This window comes from Phoca vitulina, unplaced genomic scaffold (genome assembly GCF_004348235.1).
Source record: "Phoca vitulina isolate PV1807 unplaced genomic scaffold, GSC_HSeal_1.0 scaffold4, whole genome shotgun sequence".
NCBI classification, from domain to species: Eukaryota; Metazoa; Chordata; class Mammalia; order Carnivora; family Phocidae; genus Phoca; species Phoca vitulina.
In genome coordinates, this window is record NW_022589707.1 from 37715770 (window position 1) to 37742351 (window position 26582).

At 38.7% G+C, this 26582-nt stretch overlaps 1 protein-coding gene across 2 annotated transcripts in view; it reads right to left on the reverse strand.

Moving 5' to 3' along the window:
- The window catches only part of ITPRID1 (ITPR interacting domain containing 1), an 88198-nt gene extending 72474 nt beyond the window's left edge, over window positions 1–15724 (reverse strand). Inside the window, exons 1-4 of one of the 2 annotated variants that reach the window (XM_032401824.1) lie at window positions 15370–15724; window positions 3719–3900; window positions 2261–2306; window positions 1904–1947 (exon numbers count right to left, since the gene is read on the reverse strand). In XM_032401824.1, the coding sequence (XP_032257715.1) occupies window positions 1904–1947; window positions 2261–2306; window positions 3719–3878 (250 nt within the window). In that variant the 5' untranslated portion in view covers window positions 3879–3900; window positions 15370–15724. Of the gene's footprint in view, window positions 1–1903; window positions 1948–2260; window positions 2307–2749; window positions 3018–3718; window positions 3901–15369 lie in introns of those variants that run through there. The other variant, XM_032401825.1, reaches the window with a different exon arrangement.
- Window positions 15725–26582: the final 10858 nt, after the last annotated feature.

Here is a 26582-nt window from a genome sequence, read left to right on the forward strand (position 1 = left end):
TTAAAATATGATAGATCATAAAGAGCCTTGTAAAAATGAAGGCTCAATTAAACTTCTAAGAGGCTATTCCATTATTATTAAAACCTTCGCTGAAGATAAAGGACCTGGCAAATGGGAATTGTGCATTTCTGATGTGCTAGCCCTTCTTTGCTCCAGCTTTGCACCTCCTGTCTGTGCCTTTACGCTTCACCTACTTGATTCAGAGGTGGAAGGGTCATGGTTGTCTCATTTCTGGGAAGTGAAGCTTTTAATAATACAGTTACTGACAACACCAGAGTTAGTGCCAGGCCTCCCACCATGCCCTGGGCAAGAGGAAACATCAGGGGGATCTGACATCTCATGCCGGCTGTATTTCTTAAGTTCTTGCCTCTTCTTTTCTTTTCTTTTTTTCTTTTCTTTCCTTTCCTTTCCTTTCCTTTTCTTGTTTTTCTTTCCTTTCTTTTTCCTTCCTTCCTTCCTTCCTTCCTTCCTTCCTTCCTTCCTTCCTTCTTTTCTTTCTTTCTTTGTCAAGATTTTATTTTTAAGTAATCTCTACACCCAATGTGGGCCTAAAACTCACAACCCCAAGATCGAATCACATGCTCTACCAACTGAGCCAACCAGGCACCCCAAGTTCTTGCCTTTTCTTGATTCTGCCCTACTATAAACAGAGATACTTACATTCAGTTTATTGGCAAACATCTTCAGAGATTTGGGGATCATGGAACTTTTATATTTAAAAAAATAAATAAACTTGGAGGAGGAAATTTCAATGATATACCTAGTTTTTTGTTTTTGTTTTTAGTAAAAAAGTCCCTAATTTAAACTGGTTTGTAGCCAGTGGTCAATCTTAATTTAAGATGTCAGTGGAAGAAGTGAGATAATTAAGATCAACTGAGTAAGTAACCATTAGACTAATAGTTTTCCCCTCTAATCATTAAACTCCTAATTTATGTCATATTTCTACGTACATTATTTATGGTATTTCATCAGTTTTAAAGCACACATTTTTTCACATTTTAACATCTATGAAATCATGAAGTGTCTTGCAGTCAGTGTTGCCTTTCATTTATAATTGCCAGCATTTGCTATTTTATTTTCCTGAGTAGTACTTAACACGTGAACGCATTTCCTTCTTTCCTTCCTTCCTTCCTTCCTCTCTTTCTTTCTTTCTTTCTTTCTGTCTTTCATTTTTAAGTAATCTCTACACCCAAGGTGGGGCTCAAACTCACAACCCCGAGATCAAATGTCACATTCTCCACCAACTGAGCCAGCCAGGGTGGGGGTAGGGGGCCCTGTGAGTGCATTTTATAATTGTTTTTCTATGAAGTACAGTATTTCATTTAAAGAAGGTGGGAACTGTGAGATCTGCAATTAATTTCTTTTTCTTTTTATAATATTCTTGTCAAATCTCAGTGTAACAAGTGTCATACATTTTCTGCGTCAGAAATACATACTTGCACTGTTTCCCATAGAATTCAGTCATCTGTTCTTTTTGAGATCAAATGCACCATTAGAAAGGGAGGATATAATTTTGAGACTGGAGAATAGGAAGAAACTAGATTTAGACATAAAAGTACCATTAAGTGTGAGGAAAAGTTAAACAATTGCATTTCCATAATTACATCCTTGCAAAATGTCTTCATAGAACCCAGTGAGTTTTCTGAGTCTGAGCTAATGACGTGGCAGGAGACCTGGTTTACAGCCCCCACCTGCTGCTGAATGACCCCCCTATCCTTTCTGAGCCTCTTTTTATATATCAAACAAAGCAATTGAGCTGGATAGTTTTTGAGATCTGTTCCATTTCTAGCAGGCTCTGATAATTCTCATTTTAAGATTTATTCACATAGACATTTTAACAAATTTAACAAATTTAACAAATCAAGTCCACAAAGCCTAAATGCTTCTGGTTCTCTTGTCTTACCAGTGTGGTCGATGACTTGCTGAAAGTTTTCATCTACAGAGACCCTATAAAGAAACAAAAATATTGCGAGTCAAACAATGTGTACAACTCAATTATACTAAATTGCATTTTAATTAAACAGATGAGAGTAAATGTAGAGCTAGGCTTTATTATGGGAGGACTTTTTAAAAGCAATCAACAGTATTCTGTTGTGTACTTTAAAATTGATAAATAACTTTTGTAATAATAGAGCATTCCTTCATGCACTCAGTTAAAATGAAAAACCCTACATGTCTCACTTTGCCCCAGAAGAGTTACCGACATTGTTTTCACGGAATTTTGCAAGAAAGTTGTGTAAAGGCACGAAGAAACACTTACAAGAATCCAGAGTCCAGCCACTGCTGAATACTTGCTTGTTTCGAATCTTCCATAAAAGAGAAAGAAACAGATCAGTCAATCAAAGCACACCAGCTCAAATAATGTTACTCCATTAGCCAGGCCCCACCCATAGCTCTATATCCTACATAGTAAGTCACATGTTTCTACAAGCATATTCATTTATTTTCCCAAGACAAAACGTCCTGCTTTCCATAATCATTCTTCCCTGAGAAAGAAGTATAAACTTGCCAAATGATTGACACCAAAACAGAAAGAAAGAAAGAGAGAGAGAGAGAGAGAAAGAAAGAGAGAAAGAAAGAAAGAAAAGAAGGAAGGAAGGAAGGAAGGAAGGAAGGAAGGAAGGAAGTAAGGAAGGAAGGAAGGAAGAAAGAAAGAAAAAGAAAGAAAAAGAAAAAGAAAAGAAAATGTGAAAAGGAAGAAAAATAAATCACTGAAGTACAAGAGATGTTAGAATAAATTTTAAATTACCTGGTGTGGACATGAAGAGTGAAAAAGCATACCAGACTTTTGTCTTTCTCTTGTCGGGTATAGATCACCATGGACCCTCTCCTTATTGAATCACGACATTTACCTAAGGCAGCTAGCCAGTGATGTTTATTTGCAAGGAGTTCTCTGCCAGGTTCTAAACCAAATTTGCATTCATTCCAGGGACAAATTGCACTAGAGTCCCAGGATTGCCAAAGGCACCCTGTGTTAAGAAGGCACCCGTCTTTTAAGGTGGATCTTTGTCACTGGCTTAACAAATAGTTGACAGGCAAAAAGGAGAGGATAGAAAAGCAGCATTTCCCGGTAAATACTTCTTTCCTTTCTGGTTGGCTACGGGCTACTCTGGGCTGATTTTCTTTGACTTTATCCCACCAAACAAGGAAGTACCTGACTTACCCCCTCACAAGGTGTCTGGTGAACCAGAAAGGTCAAGTAGGCATGCAAGGTGCTTGTTTTTTAACTTAGGGACTCTAGAGAGGTAGGATGAATTGGGTGGTGGGCAAAGAAGAAAAACCATCAGTTATATCACAGTGGAGGGAAAAGTGTTTTCCTCCTTATGACTCTTTAAACTATTCAAATTATTACGGATGCTTCGTGCAAGACCCAGTAAATAAGAGCCTTTCAATAGGATGTTTGGTGTTCTGAAGGAAGCCTCGTGTCTCTGGCATGGACTCCATGTCACTTCAGGGTCCTGGGGGACTTGGGACGAGGAGACCTTGGAGTAGAAAGGGAGAAGTTGGTCTATTTCCATCAAGAAGGTGTGTATTTCGAATGTCTGTGGGGGGAAGTCAGAAGTGCCCATTTCATAGAAGTTTCTGGCATTTTGCCAGGAACACTGGTATCTTCAAAACCAAGTGTTTGTTCCAGAATCATTTGCCCCCAGCCAAGCCCCCATGAACCTCACCACCCACAGCAGGATGTTTTCAAATAGCCCCGAGGGCCTGTTCTCACCCAGCATGGGGATGGTGACATTCTGACTTTCCTCTTCAGAACCAGGAGGCAGCTGCTCATCTAGGGGAGCCCAGGCCCTCTTGGTGGACCTCAGGATCTCTCGCCTGCTCTTTTCTTGGCCTCCTTGGGAGTTGCTGTTTCCATGAGACCTCTCCGCCATTGTGAGAGAGTAATTCAGCAAACTAAAACATGGAGACAAACAAATCAGACCCGATGAGTCCGCTTTCAGGCTTGACTCAGTGAGAAGGAGAAGCCAGAGTGCTAACAGGCTGCCACAGTCTTCCGGAGCCTGGAGCGCCCACCCGAGCCAAGTTCCCTGTCTCAGTGAGAAGTGATTCCCTCTCAATGGAGAGGCAGCTGGAGACTGGAGACTAATGTGGTCTCACCTGTTGTCAGACCACATCTACCCTCTGGTGGATCCAATTGGGTAGTCTGTGATGTGCATGGAGAACAAAGAAATTGTGGAGTGGGAGGGCACTCCAGCCAGGAAGAAAGATTGGAAGTATTGATTAACATAATCAGTATCCTTCAAATTTATCCAACAGTTACATCTGCAAAAATATTTTTAGAGAACCCAAAATGTAAAAAATAAGGACTTTGGCAACAGATCAACCTGGACGAGTCTCACCTCTGCAACTTGTTGGGTAGCCTTGCGTATATTATATAATCTTCCTAACTTCTCTTATTTTTTAATTGGGTATAAACTGTTCTGAGTTTTAATAACTGTTGACCTCAGTGAGTACTTATGATGTGCTAGATTCTATGCTGAATTCTATACATCCATTATTTAATTTAATTGCCAACAAAGGAAGCAGTCTAATTGTCACAATTCTATTTTATTTATTTATTTTTATTTTTCAAAGATTTTATTTATTTATTTATTTGACAGAGAAAGAGACAGCAAGAGAGGGAACACAAGCAGGGGGAGTGGGAAAGGGAGAAGCAGGGTTTCTGCTGAGCAGAGAGCCCGATGCAGGGCTCGATCCCAGGACTCTGGGATCATGACCTGAGCCGAAGGCCGACGCTTAATGACTGAGCCACCCAGGTGCCCCTAATTGTCACAATTTTATAGTAAATTGAAGAGCAGAGGGTTTGCATACCTAAAGCCACGCATCAACTCAAACCCAGGCACTGGACTCCAAGCATATTCCCGTGATTATTAAGCTAGACCATCTAACCGATAAGATGGTTGGGACAGTTAGAATATTAATAAATATATTATGCATATGGCACAAGAAATATTGACCACCCCCATTATCTCATTTAACCTTTGTTAATATCATTATGAGGCTTACAGGGTAAGAGGAGGAGACAGAAGCTTAGAGCAGCTGAGTAAATTGTTGAAACTCCCCAGATTATCAGGACATTAAGAATGATGGTCTCCCTCTTACTTGTCAATGTGTCTCCAGTATTTGAATTCCCAGCCCAGGGTAGATGTTAAATAAATATATATAAAACTAAAGTAGCAAAGCTAGGGTTCAAAACCACACTTTCTGACTAAATTATTTCCATGACATCTACTTGAATTTGCATTTGTTTATTCTTCAAGTTTAGAGAAAGAAGTAAATAGTCAAATACCTATTTCAGCAGCATAACTTGCATCCCTAAACTCCCCATAATCACTGGTCACATGACTTAAACCATCATTTCTAATCAGTGTTTAATCAAGGCAAGTCATTCAGATTTATTGTAAAGATTTGAATATTTTCATTTAAACATAGGTGAGCATTCTTGCTCCAATGGGCAGAGTTTCCTTACATGCTTTATACGTTAAAGTTCTATAATTCAACTGAAGTATAAATATACATTTATTGTTACAATAGTAAATTACTGCAAAAATCAATGACAATTGTGATGACAATTTTATGATTAAAAACAAATACTAAGAAATTTCAATTATTTGAAAGTTATGGCAAAGGGTGGACAGTTAAAACAGTGAGGCTTTTAGTCAGCCAACTTTAGAAAGTTAATTTTTGGGGGGTGCCTGGGTGGCTCAGTCGGTTGAGCGTCTGACTCTTGATTTCGGCTCAAATTGTATCTCGGCTCAAGTCAGGTCATGATCTCAGGGTTGTGGGATCAAACCCTGCTTTGGGCTCCAAGCTCAGCAGGGAGTCTGCATGAGATTCTCTCTCTCTCTCTCTCCCTCTGCTTGCCCTTCCCTCCCCCCGCATGGGTTCTCTCGTTCTCTCTCTCAAATAAATAAAGAAATCTTTTTAAAAAAAAAGAAAATTAACTTTCAGAATATCCTCTGGGAACAAATAAATGTTAATAAAAATTTCGATGCTAACACAAAACAAAAATAATACAGGTAAGATTAAATTTCTAAACTTTATAGGATTATTTGGTGTAGTAGAATTCGTAACACTAGATAAAATAAACTTTAGGAATTACATTTAATTTCTGGCTATTTAATTTTACACACGCTTTGGATCTTTTGAGTTAAAAAAGTCTTCTTTGGCAATGCCATGAATCTTGCATGTGTATTCAACTCTGACAATGCAAAATTTCACAAGGAGGGAAAATCTCCAAAATCGTGCTCAACAAGATTCATGAAATATCAGACTCGGTAAGTGCTGAGGGTTTGAAGAAAAGAATAATGTATTAGGGAAAAATAAGATACCCCGGAAGAGTCTTGCTCCTCCACCAACCTCGGCTGAGAGTGCCGTCCTATTTAGCACAAAAGATTCTGCTCTGTAGTGGAAGCAGGAGATAACAAGCAGCTGACATCCTCAAATTGGCGCTTCTGTACTACAATGTCCAATTTTAATGGAGCTACCACTTTTTTCAAATAGAACGCTGTAAAAATCATCAAAGTTTTAGATAAAAGTGCTGCTTTATTGGTCTATCCGCAAACTTCCGTTCCAAAATGGCATGTTTGACCTCAGCCACCAGGCTTGCACAACCAGTGAGGATATCTCCCTGCCAGCTCAGTTGTAGTTGGCTTTAGAGTGGTAAAAAGCCTGCCAAGAAAAATGGGAACCCTTGCTAAAGGCGAGGGTCAGGGACCAGTTTGTCAAGAAAAACTCTTTTGTTCCCGTCTGTTTAGTGGATGCCTTTCTGGTTAGTAAATAAATCTGCTTTGGATTCTTGGATGCTTGGGTGACCTTCCTTTGGCATCCACTGGCTTGACCTGAAGAGCAGTTCTTTGCAAAGGGACACGGATCAGGTGGCAGCCCTGAATTGCCCAGGGGAACCACAGGGCAGAAGTTTTGGGATGTGGTCTCTGCAGAATCCTCCGATTAACCTCTTTATCCCCAGGACCATTTGGAGCCAAATTCTTGCCAATGCTGACATGGTCCAAAGTGAATCTTCATCCGAGATTATGTTGCCGTCTGTGCCTGAAGGTCCCTTCCCTGTCTTCAGATCCTTTCTATTCTAATTACAATGCCATTAATCCTTATGTGTATAGAGAACTTCCTTTGATGTGGGAAATTTCTTACATTATCATGCTTAATTAAAAAAGAGGATGAAAAACAATATATGCACCAAGAACTCAATTTTGTAAAAACAAAACTGAAGCAAAGTGTATTGAGAAGACAAAAAAAAAAAAAAAAAAGGGAAATGTACTGAAATGTTATCAAGTTTTCAAATTTTTTAAAGTACTCAAAACGAGAAAGAAATTGGTGTTGTTACATTAATTTTACATGACATTTTCTTTCACTTGAGCAAATGCAACTATATATATAAAGCCGCCAGCCCACAGTGAAATCACAGAATTTGATACTTTGATACTTGAAGCAGTGACAATGGTTACATTCTTGTCCTCTGGGGTTACTTAACTTTTTTCACCTCTATGCAAACAGGTTCTCTTGCCAAACAGCTTGTTCATACTGGAGAATAGGGACTGTGCATTATTTATCTCTGTGTTCCCCATAGATCCCAGCACAGAACTCTGCCCAGGGTACATAATCTGTAACTGTAAGTTGATTGCTTGGTTATTTGGTAAAGGGATACCAGCTGGTTTAGCCAGCATTCTTGGTTCTTACGTGGTTAAAAGAGTAAGTGCTTTCAGGTCAGATAACTCCAGGTTTTAATCTCAGCTCTGCTGCTTTTCTGACATCTCCTTGGGGAAATTTTCAAACATCTCTGATAATCTATTTCTTCATCTCTGTAATGAGTATGAAATAATCACTTGATATGGCTGTTGAAACAAATTAATGAAAAATGTCTATAAAATAATCGATACCCATACTGATCAGTTTTTTTTTCTTTTTCCTTCTTATGTTGCCTCTCTAGGTCTTTTCCATGTCAAGAACTGTCAAGTATAGGAAAAGAATAGGAAAGGAATTACCAATCAATGTAACAGTTTGGTTCTTTTTCCACAGGAGATAAATTTGACCCTCACAGTGTGTGGATAACCTGTGTCATCTTGAGATTACATAGTTTGAATAATTGAGAAGATACAGTTGGAGAGTATGAGAATAAAATATTTCTGTGACCATGAGAATGCAGATTTACCTGAGACTAGAGACTCATATCAGAATTTGAAAATTCCTTCAACTACGGTCTTAATTTCAAGGTTATAATTGATAATTGTAGGCTGTAGTTCTAGCCTTGGCCCCACTTGTGAAGGAGACCTGTGGTCAAGAAGAGAACATCATAATGAGAAAAGAATTCCACAAGCATTCTTGGTCCACAGGAATCTCACCATCTCTATGTCTCTACAATGGATCCTCATCATCACTGCCTCTGCTCAAGCCTTCCGTTAAGATCTCAAATGGTATCCAGGCTTGCCTTGCTGCCCTCCACATGCCATATATAATGACTTCCCCCAGTAGAAAAAATTAGGAGAAGTCTACATAGAGTCATATGCTCCAGGAATACCTGTCCCTTTCCGAGCTGTGATGTCACTCATAGAGGTTTAAAAAGGAAGCCTTGAGAGCCTCTCATGCTCTCAAAAAGATGATTACCATGAGCCTCAATATCACTCACTTCCCTCCACAGACCAAGAGACCAGTCCTGGGAGGCTGAAACTTTAAGAGAACTGATTCACACTTCTTACTCTAGGAGACTATAGGACTAATCCCATTATATCCTTGAACCATGCTCATATGGCAGTGGACATTTCCTCATCTGGCCCAATCTCCCAACTTCCCCAGGCGCTCCCAACCCCTTTACCCTCTGGAATACATGGACTGTCACTTACCAAATCCCCTTTATCCTAAGCTCTTCACCAAATGTCTCCTCATCTCCTTTTTCTAATTGAAACCTGAACATGGTTTCCTTTGCCCCTCTCTCAAGCTGTGGCTTTTTCTTTTTTACCTGTTGAATCAGGACCATAATCTTGGAGATGGTGTAAAGTTCCTACATGTTCCTCATTGATGCTTTCAGATCTTGTTTCCTCTCTCCTTTAAAGCATAAGCTATCAGGCTATGTTGTTATCAACATCCAGGACATTTACACTCATTTACTGAAAATGGAATGGTATTTCTGTCACCCTCCTGGAAGATTTCATTGTCAATTGAGATGATCCATCAACACCTGACCACTCACTCAGTTCAATAATCTGCCCACTTTCAACATTCCTTCCTGCCACTCAATTCCCATGGTCATACTTCATTACTATAAATGAACAACTTCCAAATTCCCAATTTCAAGCACCCCTTGTCACCTCTATTCTACTCACAAATTTTGCTTAGACACCATTTTTCCTCCCTATTGGATCATTCCCTTTAGCTTACAATATGCTGTAATGTCTCTCATCTTAAAATAATCCTCCTTTGACCCTTCAATCTCTCCCTATCTCCTACTCTAGTTTTCTATTCAACTCATGATGATTCCTGAATTAACACTTCCAAATCTTAGAATAGAGGACCTGAGCTTCAGAATGGATATTCCTAGTTACTTGACATCTTCGCTTGGATACTTACAATTTTAACTTTATATGTGCCACCCTGAATTCTTTACTCTTTCCTTGACTTCTGCTTGACCCCCTATATCCCTGCCTTTATTCCACTGTTCCCCATCTCAATAAATGGTGTCACTATTCAGGCCATTGCTCAGGCCAAGAACTTATGAGTCTTTCTTAGTTCCTCTATTCCTTTTACGTCTCACATCAATTCACTTAAAAGAGTGTGAGAGAGGGGCCCTTATAGTATATCTCACATTGACCTCCTCTGCTGCTGTCAACCTGATGTGAATGAGAACTTGTAGTCTCACTTGGATCACAGCAAATGCTCCCATGTACAGACCTATGCACACCTCCCACTCTTTTATTACCCACCCAAGTCAGTATGCAACACTTAACTATCAGTTCTTATAATTTCAGAATTTTCAGTAGTTGACCATTTCCTTTTAATGGAAACAATCTTTTCATTTGTTTTTTTAATACCATGCTCTCTCAGATTTCCTCCTATCTCACTCAAGGCTTTTTACTTAAGATCTTTTGTTGGCTTTTCTAAATTTTTTTTAGAGTGGGGGGGGAGAGGCAGAGAGAGGGAGAGAGAGAATCTTAAGCAGGCTCCACACCCAGTACAGAGCCTGACATGCAGCTCGATCTCAAGACCCTCAGAGCATGACCTGACTCAAGATCAACAGTTAGACGCTTAACCGACTGAGCCACCCAGGCACCCCTGGCTTTTCTAAGTTTTGAGTGTTCCACACCTCAAATCTCAGCCCCCTCTTATCTCCTCTATGTACATGTTCTCCCTATATGAGTATGGCTTTAATTGCTCCTCTGTAATCTAATAGTTTAGTGTAAATCACTATTAAAGTATGCTTACATTGTTTTATAAGTTTGTGTTTACAATTCTGTTTAACCACTGTGGGATTTTCTTCAGGATGGAGATCTTAGCTCTCATATCATAATTGTGGGAAAAAGGTACTCAATATATGTTTGCTGAATAAATTACTGTTTAAACGAATGTCAACAAGGAATTGAGAAATATCAATGCAAATTTAGTTACGAAGTCATGGATAAAACTTTGATATTCAGCAATTAAAAAATTTGTAGAAAGGTACAACTTGCCAAGAATAGCTATATGGTATCAGGAAACAATGTAACCTGATTTAGAAAAGTGACCTGATTATATACAGATACATATATATTTGCACACATACATGCACATATATATCAATACATATTCAATGATATAAATATATATACTACCTCCACTTAAAGCAAAATTTTCTGGGTAGTCACCTGATGCTCACTTCCACTATTTCAACCAAAACTATCTGAGTAAATACCTTCTTTTACCTTCTCTTATGTGCCTTCCAACAGCTAACAGCAGATGAAAGATCTTAACTCATCACCAGGGAAACAAAATGTAATTTATTTTAATTAATCAACAAATACAAATTGGTTGTATGACATTGGGCATGTGGTTTCAAGATGTCGTGGAATGTAATTTCCTCTCACAGAATATGAGAGAATTGGATGAAATGATTCCATAAGATGATTATTCTATTTCTAGCCTCCACATAGCCTATTAGTTGACCAATGGAGCTCACATTTTAAAAATATTTTAAAGCTATGTCCATCAACACTATACAAGGGATAAGAATAAAACACTATTCCTACTACTTGGAAGACAACTCAAAAACTCAAGCAACAAAGTCAGGCCGGGAATGCCCTTCTGCTCTTCCTCCCTGTCCAAGTATCCAAGCCCCATAAATATGGGTAAAGATTTCCAAGTGATTCAGCGAAGTAAAGGCAGATCCTAGAGAATAGAGTGTTCTGTCAACACTCTGCTAGGAGGAACACGCAGTCTGTGATGACTTGCTCTGTGGGTGGCTTCCTCCCACTGTGAAATATGTGAAGGGGGCTCTCTCCTGCCATTTAGGAGCAAGCTGGATTTAAAGACAAGGCAGTTGTGCCTAAGTTGGAATCCAGAATCAGTTCTCTCAGACTGGGAGTTTTCATTTTTTGCTGGTGAAATAAGCAAAGGGTATTAAGATTATAGTCAAGAACCATATATACAGCTTCCTAGAACTTGAAATGCCTTTGAGGCTGGGAACATTGAATCAACTGATTCACCCACTGCGAGCCCTGTTCCCATCCCTTTCCAACTTTAAAGAGATTTTTCTTTCTCAATGATTCTTTTGTTTTTCATTATTTCTACTCTTGTCTTCTCAGCATTTGCCTTGCCTCACCCTGGGGAAGGAGAATGAAAGGATGTGGGGCTATCTCCCATTCCCAGAGCATCATAATCCAGGTTCCTTCGTGTACACTGTATTCTGGATGCACAGAACTACGTGTGGTTTTCAAGGTGCCCTCCTCTCTGCTGCTACTGGGTGCAGATCCCTTTGCTGGTGCTGCTTTTCTCTTTCCTGGATACCATTTCACTGAGTTCAAATAGAACTCGTTCTGTAGAACTTTTTCTCCTTATCACTCTCCACTTCCATCCTAGCCCGCTTCTGACACTCACAGCAACCTGTGCAACTCCTTATGATAGCACTTTTCACACTCAAGTAGTTTATTTCCACTTCTGCCCTTCCCACCCAACTAAACGGACCCCCCTGGAGGCAAGGACCATGACTTATTTTTTTGATATCCGTGGCACTTAGCCTAGACCATGGGTAATAATTGGCGATCAGCAATGACTGTTAATGAATGAATGATTACTCTGATACTGGACCCTTGTCTTTGCTCTCAGGAAGTGGGAATTGTGACTTATCTTTGTAGTCTCCATCACATCAGAGACAGTACTGTGCACTAGTCATTCCTCATAAAAATGCATTGTATGCATGAACTATTAAGTAAATAAATGCAATAATAATATCTACTAATTCAATTCAATGAAATATTTTACTGTCTATGGTGTACAAAGAAACTTTGAGGAGCTTACAGGTGATTACAAAAAATAGTGGTTATTAACTATATATTGTGAAGTAGAACATAATATGCATTTTAAGAGAAGTATAAAGCAACTGTTCTCAAATAATAAAGGAGGAAAATGCTCATTTAGGGACATAAAAAATGTTTTTTCAAAGGGGAAGTATTGGGTCTGGCTCTTGAAGATGGGTAATGGATAGGCAAACATTCCAGACAGGGGGATTAAAATGCATGTGAGCAATTATAGCATAAATTTCACCAAAGGGCTATTCAGCAGTGGATTTGCAACAATTAAACAGATGTTCTTCAATGTTAACTTACTGAAATTACAAGTCATCTTATCTGATGTGTGATGATTAATTTTATGTGTCTACTTGACTTGGCCAGGGGGTGCCCAGATATCTGGCTAATCATGATTTCTGGGTGTGTCTATGAGGGTGTTTCCAGAACAGATTAGCATTTAAATCAGTAGACTAAGTAAAGCAGATTGCTCTCCCCAGTGCGGACAGGAATTATTCAATCTGTTGAGGCCTGAAGAGAAGAAAAAGGTCGAGAGGAATTTCTCCTTTTCTCTGCCTGACTGTTGAGCTGGGACATAATCCTCATGCCACAGAACTGGGGTTTACACCAGTGATACTCCTGGCTTTCAAGCTTCAGACTCAGACTGGATCTACATACACCACCAGCTTTTCTGGGTCTCCAGCTTGCACATGGAAGGTCACAGAAATTCTCAGGTTCCACAATTGTGTGAGCAATAGGTAGGTAGATAGATGGATAGATAGATAGATAGATATAGATTTTTCCCTCTCTCTCTCTAATTAAATATATGGAATTATTTTTATATTATATACATATATATGTACTAGCTCACTTCTCTAGAGAACCTGACCAATGCAGATGGCTATTTCTCTTAAAAATACTCTTAATTGGGCTCTATAATACCTTCCTTCAATACGCCTTTCCTAATACCTTTAAAAAATGACTGGTCAAGCAATTTGCTTTAGATTTTCAGGTGTACAAGGCACCTGGGTGGCTCAGGGGGTTAAACGTCTGCCTTTGGCTCAGGTCATGATCCAGGAGTCCTGGGATTGAGCCCCGCATTGGCTCCCTGCTCGGCGGGGAGTCTGCTTCTCCCTCTGACCCTCCCCCCTCTCGTGCTCTCTCTCTCTCACTCTCTCTCAAATAAATAAATGAAATCTTTAAAATATAATTTTAAAAGATTTTCAGGTGTACACATCTCACGTTTCAAAACATATTTGTTATGCAATAAAAATTGCATTGTATTTCAGTCCAATAGGAAACCATCATAATGGTTAAATTCTTGACTACAATGAGAATGTGTTCCATCCAAGAACACACAGAAATAGCTAGTAGTGAGGAGAAGAGATCAAGATTTAAGCCAGCCCCTGGGTCTAAATCCTCGTTCCAACCTGGATTATTCACAAAGGCACATTCTAGCATATTCTTTACTCCTCTGACATCAAAGGTGTCATCATCTTTGCTTTCCCACCATGATCATAACCATAAAAATCTCAGGGAATGTAGAGGAGGAAGCAGATATTATTCCTTATAAGTGATTATGAGAAACTGTCCTGATATTACAACTTTATACCTATTAATTATGTTGAGAAGACAAATCTTATCCCAGATAAAAATCTACATATGCAGAAATAGGTTATTTATGCATCGTTGGAAGGATTCCTGCATTAAGGCAGGTAGACTTTATTTTATTTCTTAGAACTGCATGTGAATTTATAGTTATTTCCAAATTTAAAATTTAATGGAAAAAATACAAAGCAAAACAAAAAAGAGAGCCCTACACAATTCATCAAAATAAATTCTAATAGTGTTAAGGATTTAATGTGAAAAAATAAAATGAAAATAGTCCTAGAATATAATATTGGTAAATGTTTTTCTAATCTTGAGGTGGTGAAAGCTTGGGGAGAAATGACACCAAAGGCAATGAAGAGAAATCACAATGGATTTAACCAGTTAAGAGTTTAAAATTTCCTATGGCAAAAATAATAAGAATGTCAAAATGTTAAAGAAGCTGTAAAAATATTGACAGTATATGTGACATGAAAGGCTTTTATATCCTTGATGTATGGCATGCAATTATAAATCAATAAAAAAAAGACACATAGAAGTAGAAGCAATGTAATGAGGCAATTCTAAAGTAGGAAATCAGGGCGCCTGGGTGGCTCATTCAGTTAAGTGTTCAACTTCTGATCTCAGCTCAGGTCTCGGGCTCAGGGTTGTGAGTTCAAGTCCCACGTTGGGCGTGGAGCCTAGTTAAAAAAAGGGGGAGGAATCTAGGAATGGCTAAAAAATGTAAATGTAGTGAACCTTATTAATATTCAAAAAAATGACTAAAAAGACAATAGGTTACCATATTAGATTCTCAGAAATTCATTAGCGTGAGAACACCTAGAAGGTGGGAAATTGACACTCATCATTGTGGAAATATTAATGAGTGAGACCTCTTGGAGAGCTCAGATAATATGTACTAATGTCTAAAGGATGCAGACCTGTGGGGAGATGGGAAAGCCATTCTTTAGAGAATGCCAACAAATAATGATAGAAGGAACGACAGATTTAGAAAATCATGAACCAAATCGCAGTAATAAATACCAGTGAAAATGACACACAAATCCCACTAGTTACAATAGAAAGTAAAAATAATCTCTTCCTCTTATCTCAGAAACATTGCTTGAAATGGTATTCACAACCTAGGGGAAATAAACTAAGAATTTTGAGCCTCAAGCATTCCCATCCCCTGTGTTTTTGACCTTTCCATGTTAATGGCAGCCACCCAGGCAGTCATGGGAGTGCTGAAATCATCCAGGCCAGAATCCATGACAATTAGATTGCTTACCTTCCTGCTTATAGTCTTTCTTCCTGGGCATCACCCCGTCACACAGCTGCAGGTGAAGAAGTTTCAGATCATGCCACAGCTGCCCTCCCATTGCAACAGACAGACAATGAGAACCGAGGACTGATACCCTTCCCCCACAGGCCGGAAAACTAACAAACAAATGGTAAGAATGACTCTACCAGAAGAAAGGAATTTTGGCAGAGAAGTGGCCCTTACAGCTTGCTGTGGCTGTTCTCAGAAAGTGTCTGTTCCTATTTGGACGCCTCCCTGTCTCCTTGAGCATCACAGCTGCTAACACTAAGAAGTCCTCGTGACCACAGAACAGTGACCAGGTTTCTATCTGCTCCCGGTTAGAAGTTAGAGGTGGAAAGCCAGGGCAGTGTGCTTGCCAAAATCTACAGTCAAGCTGGGGATAAAGATACACAGTGAATCTCTCTACCCTCCCCTCCAGGAAATCAGTTAGAAAGTAGTTAGAAATGGTAGGAGCAATTAGTAACGAGTCTGGGACTCAGGGGAGGGGTGCGGGGAAGGAATACAATGGCTCTAGTTGTGCTTTTATTTCTATGAACCCTCTGGCTGTTCCTTTAATGCCCTTGACTGTTGGCAGTACCATCACGTCTGAATGCAGGGCTGGAAAGTACTTTGCTGAAGAAGTAAAGCAAACTTGTCTTCATTTGGTTACCATGGTTATGGTACCGTGTGCTACCAACCCGACAATTTGCATTGCAAACCATCACTGGAGATGAGGACAGTAGAACTTGATATTCCAGGTGGAGAGATTTAATTCCCAGGAAGTTCTATGGAAAATTCAGAGAAAACAAAACACAAACATATACACGCATTCCCAAACCCATAAAGAAGGGGACCAATCTGTCAGGCCTAACAGTCAGCCCTACTTTCCGTGGCATTTCAGTATCTATGAAGAATTTTAATTGAAAGGTCAGACAATTCCACTTTAGAAAGGTAAATAGGCACAATAGCAACTTCATTTTTAAAAAATTAAATTTCACAGTCACATTCACCATGCATCCTTACAAAGGACATAATGCTAAAGCACTACTTAAATTATTCTGTTCTTGAGTCATGCATGCCAACAGTTCTTTTCATTTTGATAAGCAGCATTATCAGAGTTTGGAATGATAGAAAAAACCATGTGCATTTCAAATGATATTTAATTTAAAAAAAACAGGAACCCCAGGGATGCCTGGGTGGCTCAGTCGCTTAAATAACCAACTCTTGCTTTCAGCTCAGGTCATAATCTCAAGGTGATGGGATCGAGCCCCGAGTCAGGCTCTGTGCTCAGCGCAGAGTCTGCTTCAGATTCTCTCTCTCAAATAAATAAATAAATAAATAAATAAATAAATAAATAAAACCTTTAAAACAACAACAACAACAACCAGGAACCCTAATATATAAAAGTGAAGGGATTAGGTTGTCTTCAAGGGGAATGAAGGGAAAGGCCTTATTATAACTCCCCTAGCCCTCTCTCTACGACAGCTTGTGAGTTCCTCGGCAGAGCTCCTAGTGTCTGAATACCCCTCTAAACTGGCTTTGAACCTAACCTGGGAGATATCCCTTGTCTCTTAGGATTTATCTCACCTCTTTACCACTAGCATCTGAGACCTTTACTCTCAGGAGCCCAGGAGTGTCTTAAGGTCTGAGGTAACACCATCTCCTTTTCCTCCTGTGGCGCCCACTGCCCACTTATCCTCAAACCTCTACATCGCTTATCTATATGACGGTCTTGGACAAAAGCTAATTGACAAAACATATTTTAATTGAAATATCATGTCCAGAATTACACTTAAAAGATGAAGTCCTTATTTTAACAGTTTTCATCTCAGAAGATTTTTTCAAAAGCGATTTTTTAAGTAAAAATGGGCATGCAGTTGCATCTACAAAGAAACCCTCAATTACCCATATTGGTTATCTATTAATTACATATGTATTTATTCGTGTAGCTCATTTTTTGAGAGGTTGCAGTACACATGCATGGAAATCTGCATTTGAAAACAGAAGAACAGGAGCCTATCTAAGCATAGCTCCTACTAGAATGGTCTTGGGAAAATCAATTCCTCTTCAGAGCCATAGTTAAATCAGAAAAAGTAATGTGTTCATCACTGAATTAAAAAAACTTTTCTGCATGAAAATTAAAGAAGATATAATATATATCAAAGTCTGTGAAACTTTGAAACTGGCAACTGATAGCCAGTACATTGTTATTCTAAGAACAGTCTCCCAAATAGAACACTTCCTTCCAGGTCTGTCCTTCAGCTTACAGAAGAATATCCCTCAGCCACAAATAGATACTAAGGTGAACTAGTTCACCTTACTAGATATCACTAGATAGTAAGGTGAACTAGTTCACTGTCTTGGGGAGGAGGCAATAAAGTAGATCAAAATGACAATAGAGTTGCTAAGTTTTTCTGGAAAAAAAGAGAAAGTGTTATGGGATCTTATAGGTAGAGCTCTTGGCCCAGCTTTGAGGGTTTGGAAAAAGCATCCTGGAGAATATCAAGTCTAAGCCTGGTCCTAAAGGAGAATAGAAGTTAGTGGAGGAGGTGAAGGAGAAGGGAAATAAACTAAAAGGTGGAGTTTCTCCAGTTAGAAGAGAGGTGAGGGTAGAGCAAAAGTGAGATTGGAAAAGTGATGACATGCATTTTCCATATTTTCAATAAGTAGGTCATTCTCATAGCCTTGACTTCTTTGGATTGGTACAGTCATCTTGTAATGGAATGTCAAGGATAAAAGGAAAATGAGACCCAGAAAAGCCAAGTGATTTGACAGTTTTGCAAAATGAATTTTTGGTATATTAGGCACTAGAACTAAGGTGTCAGGAATCCTCTACGTAACACTTCTACCGTTAATGGGTCATCCTGGGAACAGGCTAAAAGAAGCACAGTTTTAATGTCTCCCCAATCAGGTGAGTTCACCTGTAAACCCCTTTGTATGGGGTAGCCTTCTTAAAGTGCCGGTGAGTAAAGGTAAGCCCCTACATTCTACATGGGGTGGGAGGAAGGTAGAGGCAACAACATGTGCAAAGGCCTTTGGGCAAGAGAGAGAATGGTCCACTTGAAGAATTGCAGGAATCTAGGTATGGCTACTGCAAAACCTATGGAGACTTGTTTCAAGTGATATAGCTAGAGAGGAAGGAGTAACCAGATCATGAAAGATGTCATATGCTATTAAGAGGTTTAAACTTTATTCTGAGGGTAGTGGGAAGTGGCATGATCAAATTTATATTCTAAAAATGTCCTCTTGCTTCAATATGGAGAATGGAATGAGCGGAAGGAACTAAACTGAAGGTGGGAGGCTGGAAGCCAGGTGAGGTAAAATGGTGACTGCAACCATGGCCCCAAGATTAGAGATAAAAATGTGAGTAACTTAGGACTATGTGGGAGAAAAGAATCAGTAGGTTTTAATTGCCAACTATGTGGGGGGAGACAGTGGCCAGAGATTTTTCTCAGGTTTCCAACTTGGGCAAGCAGTCAATACCATTTCTTTATTGAGCAGGGATTACAGAAGGAGGAGTAAGTTTATGGATGGATCTAGTGTGTTTTGTTTTGCAAATGTAGTTTGAGGTTTCCGTGGAAACAATGAGGGGAAGTATCAGTGTGCAGTTTGGATACTGAGTCCAGAGTTCAGTAGTGAAGTCTGGGCTAACATCCATGTGCAGCTACAGAATAGTTCCTAGTTGAAGCCAAAGTGACAGATGAATTCACTAAAGGAAAGAGTCCAGAGTGAGAGGAGAATCTAGACCGAGAAGATGAGGAAAAGGGTTAAGAATGCTTAAAACAGAAGCAGGCTTGTGAGCTCTAAAGAACTGAAACCACACCAGTCAGAATGGCTAAAATTAACAAGTCAGGAAACGACAGATGTTGGCGGGGATGCGGAGAAAGGGGAACCCTCCTACACTGTTGGTGGGAATGCAAGTTGGTGCAGCCACTCTGGAAAACAGTATGGAGGTTCCTCAAAAAGTTGAAAATAGAGCTACCATATGACCTAGCAATTGCACTACTGGGTATTTACCCCAAAGATATGAATGTAGGGATCCGAAGGGATATGTGCACCCCAATGTTTATAGCAGCAATGTCCACAATAGCCATACTATGGAAAGAGCCAAGATGTCCATCGACAGATGAATGGATAAAGAAGATGTGGTATATATATACAATGGAATATTATGCAGCCATCAAAAGGAATGATATCTTGCCATTTGCAACAACGTAGATGCAACTGGAGGGTATTATGCTGAGCGAAATAAGTCAAACAGAGAAAGACATGTATCATATGACCTCACTGATATAAGGAATTCTTAATCTCAGGAAACAAACTGAGGGTTGCTGGAGTGGTGGGGGGTGGGAGGAATGAGTGGCTGGGTGATAGACAATTGGGGAGGGCATGTGCTATAGTGAGCACTGTGAATTGTGTAAGATTGTTGAATCACAGACCTGTACCTCTGAAACAAATAATACATTATGTGTTAAAAAAAAAAAAGAAGATAGCAGGAAGGGAAAAATGAAGGGGGGGAAATCAGAGAGGGAGACAAACCATGAGAGACTATGAACTCTGAGAAACAAACTGAGGGTTCTAGAGGGGAGGAGGGGTGGGGGGATGGGTTAGCCTGGTGATGGGTATTAAAGAGGGCACGTTCTGCATGGAGCACTGGGTGTTATATGCAAACAATGAATCATGGAACACTACATCAAAAACTAATGATGTAATGTACGGTGATTAACATAACATAATTAAAAAAAATGAAGAACTGAAGCCTTTGACCCACATGAGAAGCCAGATTATAATCGTCAGGTTGCTTGGAGTGGATAATAGTCAGATGTATTGTTGAAATGTCTACTGGGAGTAAACTATCACAGGGAGAGACAAGAGACAGTTCAGATTTTTAGTAAAAGAGTTCTCAAACCTGGGAGTTCCAGGAGCCTAGAGCTTTTTAGTCAGTCAGTAGGTCTGGGGTGAAATCAGAAAATTTGCATTTTTTTCTCAAGTTTCCAAAACAACTGATGTAGTGAATCCCAATAACAGCATTTGAGAATCATTGTTTCTGGCTAGTGTGTCCTTTCTCCTGATTGAACTCTAACCAGTTTTGCCTCTTGTCATTATTCTTCTACACACACACTCACCTCCTATTATTAAACATTTAAAAAAAACATACTGATTAGGCTAAAAGAGTGCTACAATTCCCACTTTCACCCTCAGAAAACTCTTACAGAGAAGATGAGAATGATGATGGTAGTGGTGGATTAATGCTCAGAAACAGAGCCTGGGGTAGGGAGACAAAGCTTCAGCCTCCCTAGAATCTTCATCAGACCCACATTCTTTACTAAGACCCATTGAAGTGTTTCCTGTTTTATGAAAAAGATAATGTCAACATAACTTCAAAAGTATACCCACTCTCATTTCAAGCTAGTCCTTCCCATATAGGAATTCTGTATTTAATAGTTGTGACAAAAATAAGACGATAAAATGATGGTAATGATGGCCACTATTTATTATTGACTTGTGCCAAATCCCACACTAAAAGTTTTACAAGATTTTCTTACTAGAGTCTCCCAAGAAACTTAGGTGGAAGTCATTCTTTTTTCTTTTTTTTAAGATTTATTTATTTATTTGAGAGAGAGAGAGAGAGAGTGGGGGGGAGGGGCAGAAGGAGAGGGAGAGAGAATCTCAAGGAGACTCTCAACTGAGCGTGGAAGCCAGATGTGGGGCTCGATCCCAGGACCCTGTGATCATGACCTGAGCTGAAACTGAGTGGGATGCTTAACTGACTGAGCCACACAGGTGCCCTAAGGTAGAAGTCATTCTTATCCTCAACTTGTAGATGAGGAAACTGAGGTTCACAGATACTAAAACAATTTGTCCTCAGTCACACAAATCATCTGGATGGAGGCAGGGCACAGGCACATCTAGGTCTATCTGACCCTCAAATCCATATTCTTAATAATTATACATATCTCCAGAGCTCAAAAAAAAGTATGCAAACACTTTCCAAATGATTAGTTCAGGGAAGGAGAGCATATTTCTTCAGAGATGTCAGTTTTCCAAGTAGATTTAGCCCTGGGCTCATCAAGCTGAGTCAGAGAAATGGTTGTCATGTTTGCTGAGAGAGTTTCTATGCAGTTCCAAGAATCTGGCTGAACAGGGACAAGAGCTAAAGGTAGGCTTTCCTTCCTTCCACATTTATGCAAAGACGCTCCAGTTCAATAGTTTTGGACATTCCCAATGAGCCAGAAACTTACGAGGAAACATAATCTCCATGTACAGTACAATTAAATGATGATTGGGACTGATTTATAAGTTAGTAAGCTACAAAAATAAATGGGAGGCAATTCTTTCCTAAGTAACCTTTAGCAGATAATATGATAAATCTAAATGCTAAATGCTTATCATGAGATTAAGTGACCCCAAATAGCTCTATATTCCACTAGATGGACGTTAAGATGGGATTTCATTTTAGGAAGACATTTAACAATGCTTATTATATTTTAGCCCTTAGAGCTAAGTCTGACACATCATGACTGCTCAACAAATATTTGGTATTCATTCTCATCTCAATAAATCCTGCTAGGTCAATTCAATCTTTCCACAGTAAAGATCAAAATTAAAAGCTGCCTCCACTATGAAGGAGACTTCCCCCCACCCCCATTTTATTCTCATTTATTTATGCTGGTCTCAGAGCACTTACCACATTGTGCCTATTAGAGCACTGAGTCTCAACTGGAACTGATTTTGCCAAACGGGCCTTTGGCCATGTCTGGAGACATTTTTATTGTCACAGTGGGGTGGAGGACGCAAATAGAATCTAAGAACAGAGGCCAAGGATACTGTTCAACATGCTGTAATGCACAGAGCAGCTACCCTCCCCCCGCCAACAACAAAGAATTTTTCAGTTCCAAATATCAAAAGAGTGTCGAGACCCCATATTACAAAAAAGAGAGACATAAATTGCTTAGGACTTAGGACCCCAAGTGGTTAGTTCCAGCGCTGGTTCCAATGTGTACTATACGTGAGACACGGTGTAGGTCTCAATCCTCAGTATTCTCACCAGTAAAATGCAAACATTTATTTCATAGGTGTTCCCTCACAGAATTATTGTAAGTATCGCTGCAATAATGTATGAAAAATGTTCTTTAAACTGACTACAATCATATTAGATGCATTGTCGTTTGTATGTATGATGACAATAATGATAATAATCATGCAGGTAGTTTGGATACATAGGTTTAGAGCTCAGTAATGAAAGAAGCTGGATTTCAAATCTAAATAGAATCTTATTAATTTTAATTTCATCTCAACAAGTATTTATTGAGTAATATCTCTGGGCTAACTTTCTTCTAGGTACTACAGAAATAAAAATAAGATATTCTCTCTGAATTAGGGAGCTCTCTTTTTACATGGAAATAGAGTCATAAACAAAAAGTCTTAATACTTTGTGAAATAACCTAAGATAACAGAGGATAGGTGAATAAAATTTTTTAGAAGCAGAGCAATTCAAAATATATTTTAAAAGTTTATGGGCTGCGTTATTGCTGGCAACAACAGCAACAAAATCCCTTTCTTTACTATCTCACTTTACTGATCCCCATGGGGGAAAATGTACATTCTTATGACTTAGATTACTCACTCTACAGAAGACGAAAGTTGGTAAGAAAACTGAAATTGCTTTTTAACCATGGATATGTTAAATCTGACCATATAGGAAAGTAACACGATGGAGGCAGCTCTAATCTTTACTCCTGAAATGGGACCACTAGCCACGACTCAAAACAGCTGCATACACCCTAAATTGCTTATCCCTGTAATTGAGGTATAAAATGCTTTCAGAATGCAAATGAATGGTATTTGGGTAAAGTTTTCGAGGACACTCCAGGCAGTCCAGGATCATATTCCCATTTACTGTGTTCATAGGAAATAAATAACTGGTCAATAAATGTCTGATAAATTGAGTCAATGTGACACAGTGATATAGGAAGTGGGCACTAATTTTACTCCTTCCTCTACTAAGTCACTGAATGTCTGATTGGAAGGGAGAATGCCAAATATTCAGACATTTCATAGAAAACAGTAAGTGGAGTCATCTTGCCTACACATTGTCTTGAGAACTGAAAAATATCAGGATCATTGAATAGCTGTTATATTAGTGATATATACTTCCTACACTGTCCCTTGTCATAGTCCTTTCCATGAATGTATTCAGCATTGTCCACTCTAATGGTTCCAAGCCACTTTAGTCTAAAGTGTTCTTCAGTAGTTCAAGAAGAACCATCACCCTTACAACTACCATTTCTGTCAACAAACCTCACAAATTGAGAAAAAAGCTCAGGTTTCTGACACAATCCTAATGAGGGGTAGTGTATGTGTTACTATTTCACAACAGGAACACATTGAATATGACACAGTTTGAGAGCATCTAAGATCCCTCATGGATGCAGTCCAGGAGAATCTTTATATTACCTCCAGGAAACCCACCAGGTCCTCACAGTGAAGATGTAAGAAAGATCCCTTCATGGTTCTGGGAGAAGGAGAGGAAAAGTAATCATTGTGAAATATGTTCAGATCCTTCTCCACAGCAAAGGCCTACTTTCCAGGGGAAAAAGCCTTTGCCAGACCCTTGCCCCAGTTGTGGAAGAGCATTTCTCCTATATTAGACAATTTTAGCCTTGTCTCACCTAAAAAAAAGCACCATAGTCAATAGTGGTCAGGGCTCCAAGGATATAGACCGGGATAGCTGCAACTGTGGGCAGGAGGGAAAAGCTTATCCCACTAGAGAAACACTTGGGAAAGTCATAGCCCTAACACATAGGCCATTTAAGACTGAGATCTAATCAGATGATTATAGAATGCTTCCTCTCCCCAACATTTAACCAACACACCAACAGGGTTCCAATATAATAATAGTGGATTACAGCTGAAAGAGTTGCAAGTCTCTGTCTTTATCTCTCTTTTTCTCCGAGGAGTTACTTAGGGAAGACCAAAGTCAAAATAGGAGCCAAAAACAAGGACACTAGAGGAATTTGAAACTTCTGGTACCTAGAGCTATAGCAAACATTAAACATAGTCCAACTTCTAGTCACATTAACATAAATTCTCATACCAAAAGCTATTTATCTCAGTTCCTATTACCTGATACAACATGTATGACTTTCAAACAAAAATTTATAAAACACATCAAAGGCAAGAAAAAACACAGTGTGAAGAGACAACACAATCATTAGAACCAAACTCAGATATGACACAGTTGCTGGAATGATCAGATAAGGAGTGTAAAATAACTATGATTAATGTGTTAAGGGTATAATGGAAAAGGTAGACAGCATGCAAAAAAAGATGGGTCATGTAAGCAGAGAGATGGAAACATTAATTAAAAATCGAAAGGAAAGTCTAGAAATAAAATACATTGCAACAAAAATGAAGAATGCATTTGATGAAATCATTAGTAGACTCACACAGCCACGGAAAGAATCAGTGAGGTTAAAGATAGGTCAGGAGAAACTTCCCAAACTGAAAGTCAAAGAGGAAAAATAATGAAGTCTAAAACAGAACATTCAAGTACTATGGGACAATTCTAAGATGTGCCATATACAATTTTAATATCAGAAAGAGAAGAAAGAGAGAACATAGCAGGAAAAAATATATTTAAATAATAGCTGAGATCTTTCCAAAATTAATGGCAGACTCCAAACCACAGATTTAGAAAATTCAGAGGGCACCAGGTAGGATAAATGTGCAAAAACCACACCTATATATACCATTTTCACACCATAGAAAACTAAAAACAAAAAGAAAATTTTGAAAGGAACCAGAGGAGGGGAAATGTACCTAGAAAGGAACAAGGGTAAGAATCACAACAGACTTCTCACCAGAAGCCATGGAAGCAAAATGAGAGTGAAGGGAAGTATTTCAAATATTGAATGAAAAAACCCCACCAAATTAGAACTTTCTATCCAGTGAAACTATCTTTCAAATGTGAAGGAAAAGTAAAGACATTCTCAAAAATACAAAAGTTGGGAAAATTCATCACTTGTGGAATTGTCCTGAAACAAATGTTAAGAGAGTTTCTTCAGGTAGAAGGAAAATGATATAGGTCAAAAATTTGGATCTATAAAAGAAAAGAGAATCATGGAAAAATAAATAAAGGTGAAATAAAACATTTTGTTCTTCTTATTCCTAGTTTATCTAAAATATGTTTGAAGTAATAATAGTAACAATGTATTAGGTAATTATAATGTAAGGATAATTGAAATGAACACAGTAATATCACAAATGAGATGGGAGGGAGAAATTGGGAATATTACATTATAAGGTATCTGTACTACAAATGAAGTGGTATAGTGTTATTTAAAGTGAATTTAGATTAGAGGTGCCTGGGTGGCTCAGTCAGTTAAGCGTCGGACTCTTGGTTTTGGCTCAGGCCATGATCTTAGGGTCGTGAGATTGAGCCCCACGTAGGCTCCATGCTCAGCACAGAGTCTGCTTAAGTTTCTTGCTCCTTCTCCCTCTGCTCCTCTCCCCTGTGCTCTCTCTCTCTAAGATAAATAAATAAATCTTTAAAAAAATAAAAGTGAATTTAGATTCATGTAAAATGTATATTGTAAACTCTAGGGAAGTCACTAAAAGTGTTTTAGAATAAATATAACTGACAAGCTAAGAGAAGAAATAGAGAATCATATAAAATGCTCAATAAAAGCCAAAGAAAGCAGGAAAAAAGGGGGAAAAAACAAAGAACAAGTGTAACCAATAGAAAACAATTACAAACGCAGTAGATACTAATCTAATTATATCGATAATCTCTTCAAATGTGAATGGTCTAAATATACCAGTTAAAAAACAAATACTGTCAGAGTGGATTAAAAAAACAAACCCTAATTATATACTGTTTACGAGAAATGGACTTTAAATATAAGGACTCAGATAAATTAAAAGTAAAAGGGATGGAAAAAGACATACCACCCTAATCAAAAGAAAGCTGAATTAGCTATGTTCATTTCAAACAAAGCTGACTTCAAAGCAAGGGAGATTATCAGGGATAAAGATGGGCACTATATAATGATAAAGGTATAAATTCTCTAAGATGGCATAACAATCTTGTGTATGCACCGAATACAAGAGCATCAAAATACATGATGTGAAAACTGACAGAGCTTAGAAGAGAAATATACAAATTTACTATCATAGTTGGAGACTTCAACACTCCTCTT